The 13,800-nt window shown below is 45.6% G+C and overlaps 1 protein-coding gene across 2 annotated transcripts in view; it reads right to left on the reverse strand.

Annotated features, from left to right (window-relative positions):
* The window catches only part of LOC144132471 (cytochrome P450 4c3-like), a 71,937-nt gene that overhangs the window by 48,415 nt on the left and 9,722 nt on the right, over positions 1-13,800 (reverse strand). The window contains exon 2 of one of the 2 annotated variants that reach the window (XM_077664905.1): positions 8,872-9,182. The exons of the other annotated variant lie outside the window; for it this stretch is intronic. Coding sequence (XP_077521031.1) covers positions 8,872-9,145 — 274 coding nt within the window. The 5' untranslated portion in view covers positions 9,146-9,182. The remainder of the gene's footprint in view (positions 1-8,871; positions 9,183-13,800) is intronic. 2 annotated transcript variants of the gene reach the window in all.

The raw sequence follows: 13,800 nt of genomic DNA on the forward strand, positions 1-13,800 counted from the left end.
GAAAAGGCGCTGAAATCGTAAACTTATTCAAAAATATTTGTTTGGCAAACAGGAAAATCATAAGTGATGAGTTCTGATCGCCCGCTCGTTTATCTTTAACAGAAGTCTCGTCCGTGAGCATTGTTCCGAAAGTAAAATGAAAAGGGTCCACACACGCGTAACAGACTATATTGCATTAGCAATTGGTTTTTAATCGGAATCCGTTTTTCGCCCTTAATTGCTGTACGAAAAATTTCGTGGTAACTGCAAAGATAATATTTAATTTTTTATTGCGAACACGGTATTGTAGGGTGAATTAATTGCCACAGTGACCGCTTCTCAATGGAGGCGAACATCAAAAACGCCTCTTTAAAGCTTAGTATGTGTTAAAATAAGCTCTACGTTCATAGAGGTTTTAATAGCGTTCAAATTCGTTTTAGGGAGGTGTAGTCACGCACTCAAGGAAAAACAACGGCTGCTTCTCAAGCTATCGAATGAAGCAATTGAGGATTATATAGCGCAACATATATTGAGTCGCAAGAGGTAACAAAATGTCACGGCTGGTGCGGAAGGCCTTTCCGTAGAACCGATTACTGCGTTGGTGGTCGCTGATGATACAGCCAAGCCAGCGGTGTTTGCACTTTAATGGGCAAATGAACTTGTGAAATGAGCCGTATGTGAAGCGTTGCAAACCTCTACTAAGAACAACGCAGTACCGCAGCTCGGTGCTGGATTTCGCACTTTAGGACTTGTGAGAGTGGCCTTTCGTGGGCGCTGTTCAACTATTCAAACATACCATTCAACTTAGTTCATTGTATGCATGCATGAACGTGCGCTTGCATAGTTACATAGACCTTGCACCCCGAGTGACGATGGAAAACTCGGTCTCCAAATGACTCGTCTGCGTCAACAAAAAAAAATGTAGAGAGGTTTTAGAGCGGGATTCTTTCCTTACTGAAATGTTTCGGGCATGAGAACACACACACACACACACACACACACACACACACACACACACACACACACACACACACACACACACACACACACACACACACACACACACACACACACACACACACACACACACACACACACACACACACACACACACACACACACACACACACACACACACACACACACACACACACACACACACACACACACACACACACACACACACACACACACACGCGCGCGCGCGCGCACGCACAAACACACACACACGCACAAACACACGCACAAACACACACACACACACACACACACACACACACACACACACACACACACACACACACACACACACACACACACACACGCGCACGCACACGCACACGCGTGTGCGTGTGCGTGTTCCTTTGGGTTCCTATGGGTCCGTTTCATCCGTGTCGCTGCTAGAACGCGACAAGAATATGTCACTCTGAATACTAAGTAAAACTCTGGGCACAGACCCTCAGTGTATGACATCCAAGCTCGGGCTCGCAAATTCGAGCTCGCGCCCAGCTGAGGACCGACGAAACAGCACGTTTCCTGTCGTGGCCGTGCCCGCGGACGGCCCTAGCCCGTACAATGCTCTACTTCCTATTACCTAGGCTCTCTCCTGCATTAAGGCGTCAGCCAGAGAAGGTTTTTATAATCGGGTATAAAAGCTGAAATTTGTGAAAATTGTCGGAAAATTTTCAATCATAGCTTCATGAGTGCGATTTGCCTTGGCAGCCATTTCACAAAGTCTCCGAATGTAAATCAAACTTGGCGGCTATGAGACAGAACCGATGCTCTCAAGGGTTTGATAAACGCATCATTTCTTAAAGAGGAGCACTAAAATTTGCACTTGAGAATTTATCGCATTAAACGGGTAGCCTTCATTGCTGTTGGCATGAGAACCATGTTTCTTGCCACTACTGGGCTCGTAGCATCCATAGACAGAAAGATAAAAAAGACCCCCTTTTTTCTTTATCTCTTTTCACATAATCTATGTCCAGCAATTTCCGAGAAAAATTGGAAATTTATAACACAATTTTAGGGCAATATTGAAGGTAATGACCCACTCTTCTGATATGTAGCAAAATCTTTCTTTTTAAAACTTTTTCTATGGGTCGCATTGAACTGATAAGGCCTCCCCCTTAGAAAATCAGTGGGGAATGCTTTTTTACGATAGCTAAAACATTAATAGAACAAGAACTCATGACTGCCGTATGATCTGCATATATGATGATTGTTATAGTGAGTACTTAAATTTTTTTAAATAATAGCGTTCAAAAATGGTCTCGCGTTCAAAAATGCTTTTGTCCACAATTGCTGGGTATGGGAGCTTCACATAACGCTAACACCAGGCGAGATAAGAAATATAGACAGCCCGTGAATAAAAATGACCCTGAAACGATACGTCGAGGAACACCGTACGTCTTTCATGTATTGGAAGTGGTAAATAAATACGGCTACTTAGGGCGGGTAGTGGCCGCTGATCCGAATCATGAGAGGGAAATGACAAAAAAATAAAAATAAGGTGGAGCGCTTACGGGCAGGCTACCTCTGATCATAAATGGCAGTTTACCAATATCCCTCAAGAGAAAAGTACGCAACAGTAGTATGATTGCGGTACTCACTAACGGGGCAGAAACATGGAGGTGACCTAAAAGTGTCCACCTCAAATTAAGGAGCTATGAAGCAGCGAGCTATGAAAAGAAAAATGATAGGCGTAACGGTAACAGACCAAGACGGGCAGCGTGGGTGAGGGAACAAACGGGGATTAATGACACCCTAGTCGAAAGCAAGAGGAACAAATGGGCCTGGGCAGGCCAAGTCATGCGAAGGCAAGATAACCGCTGGTCCTTAAAGGTAACAGAGTGGGTTCCAAGAGAAGGCAAGCGAAGCAGGGGTGGTAAAGAGATATAGGTGAGCGGATGAGATCAAGAAGTTCGCAGACAGAGGGTAGGCGCACCTGGCAAAGTACAGGGTTAATAGTAGAGATATGAGAGAGACCTTTGCCTTGCAGTGGGTGTACTCAGGGTGATAATGATGATGACTGTGCTCTATTGTTCTTCACCATGCGCATTGTTGGGAGTAGTCAACCTATGTTACAGGGTCTCCCACCTAAACCGGACCAAGATTTAAAAAAAAGAGAGCCATCTTCAATCTTAACTTAATCCACGTATGCCGAAAGCCCTGAAAACAGAAAATGTTTGGCTCTTTTCACAATCCAGAACTATTCTTTTAATGGTGGAAAAGTTTTCTTAGTACTTACATCTGAGCCGTCTAACGATGTTGGATATTAGGCAAATTCACTACCTTTTACGCTTGGTAAAGATTCAAAGATTTGTCTTTGACTGCGAAACCACATTTGTCATTACGCGCGCTGGTTTTCTTATTACAAGGCGTAAAAATCATTTGTTTTTTTAACAAATCACCATGTAGTCACTGAAGTCGAATTTCAAAGATGACGTCTAGAGAAAACTGGTAGATCTTTCTGAACGCGCACGACACAACCCCTTGCACAGAAAATTTTTACGCCCTCTTGAACGACCGTTAGCGGGCACAAGCTTTTACACAGTAAACGTTTAAACAATAAAGCGATGTCCTACATGTTGGACGTGAGGCAGATATAGGCTAAGAGTAAGATTTTAGAAGTTAAGTGCCAGCTAATTCTTTTTTGAGTTCGGCCTAATTTATTAAGTCGACGATTAACTGCATAAATATTGGCAAATGGCTTAAATGAAAAGGTGTAAATAAGGTGGTTGCGGGGCAGCATGAAAATCCTTCGACCCAGGTGCTTCCGACGAGACAGCCTTTGGTTTACTTTTCATTTCTGCAAAAAAATGAAGGCCCACGAGATTCGAAAAAACACGACGTGAGAGCGTGCTATTTCTGGCTGATTGCACCGTGATTCCAGCGCTCTCATCTTCGACTTACCAAAGCGCTGCCAAATTCGCGCCCTCTGCGATGCCCGAGACAGAGTTTTGCGTTGCTTCTTGTTCAGAGATGAGCGCCAGCATCTGCATAAGGCACGCCATGCTCCGAGATATATGCAGCAGCTGATCGCGTCGAGCTAGAATGTGGTTGCATGGTTTCGAACCCTGACTAAAAAAATACGTGAATAAACTAGAGATGTTAAAGAAGAACAGTTAGCGTTATATTTGGTTAACATCGCTGACTAGAAGGGTGCAAACAATACGAAAAACAAAACAATGCTTGCCAGACTGCATTTCATATTCCTTTTCACTACCACCACCAGCGCAGTATGCATTAAGGATTTTTCATGCATGGACGTATGGTTGGTCAAAGTCGGCGCACCCATCAGTACAGTCTGGATCAACAGTTTGCCTGTACTACACTTTTAATAACAAGTTCTTCATACGCACTAACCCCCAAAGGAATGCACTTCCAGGAAAAGGTTTTTTTCGCTGATGACGAAACTACTTTTCAAGAATGAGCACGAAAAGACATATGTTGACCCTCCTCTTTTGCTGCTTGCTGATTTAGTTTCTTTTTTCGCTATATGTTGAGTGTTAATGGACTGAAATCCTTTCTAAATGTTTTCTTGCTTGCACGTGGCGGCGCTACTTTGAATTTCTTCTCCCCCTTTTTTCTTCTCTTGCTTTCTCCTTAAAGATTGGAGCATATTTAAAAAGAACTAACAACAGCATCTCATTTAGCAAACATGATTCTCATAATATTGCGACAGGCATGAGGGCGATGCAGAAGGAAACTAGGCAGAACAAAAAAAAAGAACTTGACAGCGAGCCCATTCGGCCCTTTCCGGCAGCACCCAGCTTGCTTCAGTCTGGCTTAGTTTAATTTCGAAGGATGGCGCAAAAGAGACCAGCAAAAAAATCCTATATTCAAAAACATGCTGGCCCTGCACGCCCATCCTTAAGCGTGGCCCGCATGGAGCGTTTTTCCGGGCGATTCGTCGGCATCGACGGCAGCGGAATGTATTTTTTTTTGTTTTTTGCCGCCGGAGAGGACGTTTTTGCCAAATCGTCGGGGTCTGGTGGAACAGAAAAAATCGCCGACGCCGTGCCGAGGCCGGGAGAGGGCAGCGACAGAGGGCCAATGAGAGCCGGAGGCGGGCGTCACGTGATTCTGGACGCAGCTGCGCCGGGGCACCCTGCCGAGGGAGACTCGCTGGCGTTAAGGGTGCGCGCTCGCGAGGGTTTCGCGCGCGAGAGCCAGCGGCTTCCCTTCGCTTCCTGCGCACCTGTCTGATTTCAGTATTGGTGGGGGCGAGCGCATCGCACAACACGGCGGCAAAAAAACGCCACTCGGCTGCTGACCATGCGGGAGTGAATTCGTCGACGCTGGCGCGGGCGTCGGGCGCGCGACGCGATTTCGCGGGCAAAAAACGCTCCTTGCGGGCCACGCTTTAGATCATGATATATACAAAGGGCGACCCCCTAATGTACTTGATTGCACGCCACCTCAAGTGGCCGAGGTTCAGCCAAAATGGAAGCTACCCGCACTGCGCTTTTGAAATTGCGAAACTTTGTAAAAAAATGCCTGATCAGCTCTGCGAAGAAGCAAGTGGTACAGGCCTCGGGGCGATGAAAGAGGTAGCTAGGAGAGAACAACGGTACACAAGCAAGAGCTTGTGACCATTCTGCCTTGTCTCGCAGCACCGAGCTTGCTTGACTAGGGCCAACTGTCCAGTCCCCCTTCACAGTTGTAACGTTACAGAATCAATAGTTTTGTGGAGGTGGCAGATAAAAATTATAGGCATCACCAACAACACAGCTGCAGCTTCTGGAGCCTCGGCCGAACCAGAGCTTTGCTAGACTTGTACCTCGGTCCGTCAACACGCAGCAGAGTGGCGGGCTACGAACAGCAGTGCGCGAACCTTTCAGCAAGTGTGGAAACCAGCCTACATAGAGAATAAAGGGCCCTTTGGAGCCATGGACTTCGCTAGAGTAGCAGGCGAGGATGCTAACTGGTGACTCACTGACTACAGACGGGTGAGCCCATACAGCCTTTGGGAACCAGTAATTCAGATTGAGGACGTCGGTTTCTTCCTGACACACACCACCAAGGTTTACCATTAAAACCTTGAAGATAAGCTGATGACATGGGGGCTTTTTCAACCGAACTGAAACGAATTTTGGTCACTATGTAATGAAGGACAAACGAGATGAACCAACACTCGCTCATTAGAAACATAAGCAGGCAGGACTTGCCTCATTTCCACTGAAGACGCCGTCAAATTGTGCAAATTGTAAACGCTCGGAAGGCGAAGGAAGATAAATCGGGCTACCATGACGGGCACTGCGTACAACAAGTACAATATGCTAATGCTCAAAGGGAACATCGTAGCCGTCTCAGATGTCATACGTCAAGTTCGCATATTTGAGACACTTAAGTGAAGGAGCATAACGCCAATGTCTAGGCGGCTGGTAAATAAGACTACAATTGAAGGCGTTGAAATCCGCTTAAGGAATCTAACGTGGACGATGCAGCAATTTGCCCATGAAAGGCTGCCATGCCTGGAGCGATACACACGGCATCCGACCCCTGTGCTATCTGACACATATTTTGCGAGGGGCGATCGCCATGCGCGTTCGATGCGAGATGACCTTCGGAAATGCAGCCGACTTTCGCTCCTGTGCCGATGGCCCGCGATACAGATTTGATGGCTACTTCTTCCCAAAGCCAATACAGAAGCGTACGACATTCCCCACAATCTCGCCGTTCCTGAAGACGACCAGCCACGCTCTCTACTAGGCAAGACGACGCGTTCGACTTCTGTACCCGTCCTCCTTGTCCGAGTTTTCATCGCCCTGATCCAATATGCCACAGATCAGGTGTCGCAGGTCAAATTTCTAGATACTCTTGCGGTCATCTGCATTCCCGTTGTAAACGTCCCTTGTATCCTGCAACGCCGAGCGATCACTCATTAAACAATTCTTCGCACTGGTCATCTGCCTCGAGTGATCTTTTCAGGCACGACGAACAACGCAGCCGCTTCCCGGTTCCAACTGATGTCTCACATCACCATTTTCCGCAAACATGTGTTAACATCATCGACACTGGCCCAGGAGAGTTCAGTCTTGCTGGTTGTCTTGCTCATGGCTTCTCCGAGGAGTGGACACATCTTGGGGGTCCCTCTTGATGTCAGAAGATGCTACCATGCCTCACCTGAATAAATGACGCCAATCCCAATGCCGTACTCCCTTCGCAAGCAAGATGCATTTCATGTTATAGTGGCGTCTGTGTACTAGAACTGCATGGACGAAACTGGATTGATTCGATATAATTTGTATCGGTCTACTAGGCTTATAGACGAGTGTGGACCATTAACTGTTGCATGCGATCGGTCTTTTTACCAAACTCCATAAAGCTTAAATACGTATAGGTACCCATGCATAGTTGCAGGTTCATCAAAAGCCGGATCCGCACTGCTTCTGGTTTGCTCCAAGCGTCCTTTGAGAGGGCCCGGACGGAAAGCTTAGTTTCATATCCCAAGTAGCATAACGGCGAGCACTGTATTGTTTTTTTCTTCTTTTGTGCAGACTACGTCACTCATTACTAATATACTTCTACTATCGCCTCGGCAAGAGTGTGCCACATAATCAACATTCTTGGATAAAAATATTGGATATTGTAAAACTGTCAGGTAGTAGAAGTATTGAAGGTAATGGTCCATTCTTCCGATCTGTACCACAATCTTTCTTTTATGTTGTTTCCACCGATCGCATCGAGCAGTTACGAAAGTCATCGAACACCAGCGCGGAAGGCTTTTAACGATAGCAATATTCTAAACAGAAAAAAAAATTCTGACGGGAGATCTGCGTATTTGTTTATATTTATAGCGAAATCTTACACTTTAAGAAACAATTTCGCTCAAGAATTTTTCACGTTCATAAATGTTTTTGTCCAGAATTGTTTCATGCAGCACTGGAAGATCCTGCTACACGGACTGTGCCCCCCTAGCGTTGTGATAAGCAACCACGGCCGCCAGTTCGCCGCCTATGTCATCGAAGAACTAAAGCAAACTCTGGACACAGACCTCAGTGTATGACATCCAAGCCCGGGCAAGAAAATTCGAGCTCGTGCCCAGCTGAGGCCCGGCGAAACGGCGCATTTTCTGTCGTGGCCCTGCCCGCGGGCGGCCCGAGCCCGTATAATGCTCTACTTCCCATTACCTATGCTGTCTCCTGCATTAAGGTGTCAGCGTGTGTTTTTTTTTCTTCATAATATCGGATAGCAGCTGAAATTTGTGATAATGTTCGGAAAATTATACATTATAGCTTCAAGAGTGTGTAATCTTTACATAAACAGTCCCCTTCCCTTTCTTGACCAAAACGCATTTCTCTGTGTTGCAGTTTGTATGGATTTTAAATTTTACGATCACATTTCTTGGTGCACACAACGACTTGCGTACACTTTTCACTTTTAAAGGTATATAGCGTTTTCTTCAATACGTAAAAGCCTTAGTCTCACGTACTCTACATTTATTGACATACATTAAGTATACAGTGTAACATGTTGCAGGACTACACATTCTATAATTTTGCACTCTTGCAGGAACTTCAAAAACAATTTTAAGTATCAATATCTTCAATTTATAATTTTCGACTTCTTTGCGTATGTTCTCCTTTTTCATTAGTTATCTCTGCCCTGACAGTTATAATTCAACATTTGTTTATTGTTTATAATAGTATGCTTCACCGCGACATTATTCCGCAATATACACTTTTGGTGATTAATCCTACAATTTTTCATCTTGCCGTGGACTTCTTCAGACTAGCAAACAAACCAGATATGAAAAAGTCAGATTGCTATTTTCAGCCAAGCGATTTTCGAACGAGTTTAATAATGAAATAGAGGACACCATTTACAGCGGTGAAAAGGCGCCGGCATCTATGCATTAACACAGCATGCACAGTTTCCACTCACGGGTGCTCATTCCGACAGGAGAGTCTGGCTGAGTGCAGGCCTTTTTCCAGATCCACATCTGTTGGAAAGGGAAGTGCTCTCGTATTTGCGGCAGGCCTTTGAGCTGCTTGAAATTCCTCGCGCGGATTCTTCGTGCGGTCCATAGCAGAAAAGTGGCAAGTAGTGTGACACCTGTTGCAGTGATCGCTGTGATCTTGACGAAGGCAAATGCTGCTTGTGCCCAACATTCGGGAGATAAGAGGTATTCCACGTGGCCCACGAATAACTGCGGCATTGCGTGAAGGGGCGGCTTGAAGCAGCTTGCACAGAGCCTGTTATAGAAGGACAAATAATTAATTCGGGTTTTCATGCAAGGGCAGGTAAAATTGTTTCGTAATGCTGAACAGTATCGCAAGGAAACAGCAATTTACAATTTGTAGCGAGGCGCAGGAAGTGGCAAGGGTATGCGCCCACTTAGGGCAGGTAGTGAGAGTAGATCCGGATCACAAGAGGGAAATAAGTAGAAAAATATAAATGCAGTGGAGTGAATTTGGGACGTTCTCTCAGATCGTGTATGGGACCTCACCATGTCCCTTACCATGTCCCTTAACAGTATACCTCAAGAGAACAGCTGTGCCTCACAGGTACTCACCTATGTGGCAGAAACGTCAATGCTAACGAAAAGGGTTCAACTGAAGTAAAGGACGACGCTGCGAGCTATGAAAAAAAAACATTATTGGTGTAACGCTAAAGGACAGCAACGGGACCGAGCGGATCAGAGAACAAACGCTCATTTATGTCTTCCTAGCCGAAATCGAGAAGAAATGGGCTTGGACAGTGCATGTAATGCTATGTCAAGATAACGATTTTTCGTTAAGGGTAACGGAGTGGACTCCAAGAGAAAGGAAGCGTAGCAGGGGGCGGCAGAAAGTAAGGTGGGCGGATGAGATCAGGAAGTTTGCAGGGATAAGACGACCGCTGCCGGCACAGAACAGGTTTAATTGAAGAGGTGTGGGTGAGGCCATTGTCCTGAAGTGGACGTAGGCAGGCTGATGATAATGATGATATCACGCTCTTCCAGCTTCATGCTGTATTCCTTGTGCCCTTTCTGTCGGGCTCAGCTCAATACTGAAACTTGGTAAGTCATGAATAAATCAGAATTGAGCCCGTCTTCATAAGGGCAAAACCCGGTTTCACCCGGTCATTTGCACCCCGAGAAGATTTCTGAAAAGTCAGCTTAAGCGCCACTTGGAACCAAAAATGCGTTTTAAAATATAGAGCTGTCCTCCTATCTAACTGTTGATTATTTTCAACCTCTCAAATTGTTTATGCGGCTTCTCTCAATTTGAAGATCAATTCGAAATCTACGATTTAGAAATTTGAGGACACAGCAGGGGTGCTGTCCAGGCGTATTTCTAGCACCGTTGTATAAGTTGTATAAGACGTTGTATAAGACGTCTTCCAACAAGGCTATGAGAAGTTAGACGACAAGAATGGAGGTTCTCGAAGTCGACTGCGCGCTGATATGACCGGTGTCATTTTTAATAAAGTTTTTAGCAGTGTACATACAAATATAACCCAAACATAGCTGAGAGGGAGAGAAACTGCTCACAAGTGTGGCATTGTATTTAAACCTGCGAACATAACATGAATGCTGAACCGTGAGGCTTGGACTAAAGTCAGCGCTATGGAGCGTTGGTCGGCGCGTCTGATACCACGCTGCTCGTTGTGTTTGTGGCGGCTTACAATAGGATATACTTTCTTAGTTTTGACTAGGCTGCCATTTCCGTGCCTAAAATACAGGGTGATTTTTTACACCCACATCAAATTAAGAACAAAAAAGCCCTGTGTGCTAGCGTCCTGAAGTCCACATATTTAGGTGAGCGCTTCCGGCGCTCATAGAAAAACGAAATATTTCCTATGTACAGTTATACTCTTAAAAGAAAAAAATACTATGAACTTTTTGACTGTACGTTCCAGGGGCGTGACGGAATAGAATAATTATGCCTGCTTTCTAATAACCAGACGCAATCACAAGAATAAAGCAAAACAATTAATTCGCACGAAACCCTGCATACTGAAAAAAATCCTCACTTGCGCCGTAGTTGAAACGGAAACCAAAGAAGCAAAGACCGACACGCGATCGCCACTACTCTACTCGCGTTTTTAGTCACACTGATATCGGAATGCGCGGGATGGAGCCGGAAGCTGTCTTCGTCGTTAGTGTTGTCTGCACTTTTCGGGAACTTGGCGCCTCCGGACTGGTAGCGAAGCGAAATATTTTTGTTATCGCTTTGATTAGCAGCCGGTGACCCGCACTAAGCTCTTGCCGTCTGAGCTATAGTCACGGCTTATTGTGGCTGGGGCGTACACCGAAGTAACTCTCAACGGCGCCAACGCGGCGTTCACAGTGGTCTCTGTTTTAGGCCGTAATGCTGTTGCTTAAGTAGGAGCGTCTAGGTATCACATATAGAACAGACATGGTCATTTCCTACCTTACAGCACAAAAAAAACTTAGATTAGCAGCTTAACTTTATACTGGTGAGGAGCCAAAAGATCATGTAAGGGTGCACACAACAGTCACCGGTGAATCTTTTATGACTCTTTTCTTCGGTCTCTCGTCCGTTTTTGCGCTCCCTTCTGCACATCACGCAAATACAACCAGGCCGACAAAATTCTCTCCTGAATCCAAGTCATCGCTTACCTGCAGAAGCGTCATTAAAAACGTTTAACGTCGCGGCTGCAACCCGCATTGGAGGAATGCAAAAGCATTCACGCCTCCTTCTTTTTCTTTGCCCCTATTTGCCTCTGCTTGCCTCTCTTTGCTTCATTTGTCCCTTCTCACATTTATTCGATTAAGCGCTGATGTAAATTTATCCAATTTCACATTTACCACAAGTAATTGTCTTACTTAGTCAAGTTCTATAAATTGCCCTTTTCGAGTTTTCAAACTTGACGTCACGCTTTGTTTTCAAATTTGCCGCCACGCGTTGGCTCCGCCCACACTTCCTGTTTTTCAAATTCAGCGCCACACGTTGCCCTTGCTCCGTCCACTTTTTGGGACATTTTGGCTATAATTAACTAACCACTCTATCGACATATTTTTTTTTTCGCGCAGCATCCTCACATTATCCTCTTTCGATTACAACCATTTCTTTGGCGCTACCTCTTCTTAGTTCCTCACATCTGCTGCGGACACGTTTTGGGGACATGGCCTTGTGGACATAGCCGAGTAAAGATTTCGCTGAAATAATTGTTCTTTACGTGTCTGAATCGACTGGTTCTGTGAAGTGACGATGGACGAACGCCTGCGTGATCGACGACCATGTTGAGATCCCCATGCTCGCTTATATGAGATTTCAGAGGCCTAAGCAAACACAGCACGCATGCCATTGTCGTCGGTGTCAGCGGCACTTTAATTTTTGCTTGAAATTTAATGAACAGGCATGTAAACCACTGTGTACAAAGCGGCCTCGCAGCCTTTTTTTCGTTAGCTGCATATGGCAGTGACTTTTTGTTTAAGTAGAATTTCTCATCCTTTATTACGGAAATAAATCGGCCTTTTATGCGACATAGGGACCGCAGAAAATATGGTTTATGTTGGTTTAACGTCCTAAAGCGGCTCGGGCTATGAGGGTGTCGGGAAGTAAAGGTCACCGGAAAGGTCACATCGCACAGTACACGGGCCTCTAGAATTTCGCCTGCATCGAAATTCGACCGCCGCGGCCGGAATCGAACCCGCATCCCTCGGATCATCAGCGGAGTGCCGTATCCACTCAGCCATCGCGGCGGCTAAGCGCAGTAAATAACATATCGAGAAATGGTTAGGGGAGTAACACGTCGTCCGCCATTTTTCTGCGGACATGTTCAGCTATCAGAAGTAACATTATTTTTTTTTTCGCAGTTTCATGCGTAATGTGCACTTAGGAAATAAAACTGGTTTCCACGATCATTCGGGTGTTTATATCAGCCACGGCATTTTGAAGTTGCCGTTCGTAGCGATTATGACACTTCTATGAAAATCCCTGCGAAACCTATCCGCTAGTGTTCTGCGCTCTAAACGTACCCAACTGTGTTTCTTAAAGCCGAAGCATACCGTATGGGTGGAGCGTTTTTTTTTCTTTTCCATGGAAACAAAAAATGCATGTCAATAGTAGGCACGGTTGAGTAGCTACCGTGCGGTTGTTGCTAAGAAATCCTTTCTTCTTTCTTGTGCACATTGCTGTTTTCGGCTCATAGCTTTCACCGCCTTACATGTGTGTCGCGTCTACATCTTGATCGGATTTTCTGCTGCATCTACAGCTACCAGCAGATGACAACACCTTTCTTTATCTGATAAAGGAAGACGTAATCACCTGCACGCCCGTATCTAGTGGGACATCGACGCTGCCACCTGCCGCAACACTGCAGCGGCCAGATTTAAGCAACTGGCATCACCAAGGCGCTTCCAATGGACACCGGAGAGCAGCTACCCTGCGATTTCGGCTGGGAACTCCTTTCAACTTTGTTGTGAAGGTTAGTCAATCTGACTCGCTATTTAGCAAACGTACAAACATTGTCTCTTTGCTACTCTTTCCTTGCATACAAGTGCTGGCTGCCGCTCTGAATGGTTGTGTGCCTCTTGCTATGTTGCTATCACTTTCCGTGGATTCGGAATTAAATACAGGTCCTGGGGGCGCTGACATAACATAAAGAAGTTATGGCCGCCATAGGTGCTTTGTCGTCCAAGTTTGACGCGCGTCACAGGGAAATTATGAATGCCATAGCGAAATTTAAGGTCAACCATGGAGCCCTTGCGGAGACTGTTTCAGACCTCTCCAATAAAGTGGTTGCCGTGAAAGGTGCGGTTGAGTCTCTTGAAAATATGCCTTCAGGAAGAGAGATTACTACCGCAGTCGAAGGAGCAGTTTTTAAATGAAACCTCTGTGTTCGCGTCAAGACTACACGTTG

This window comes from Amblyomma americanum, chromosome 5 (genome assembly GCF_052857255.1).
Source record: "Amblyomma americanum isolate KBUSLIRL-KWMA chromosome 5, ASM5285725v1, whole genome shotgun sequence".
Taxonomy (NCBI): Eukaryota; Metazoa; Arthropoda; class Arachnida; order Ixodida; family Ixodidae; genus Amblyomma; species Amblyomma americanum.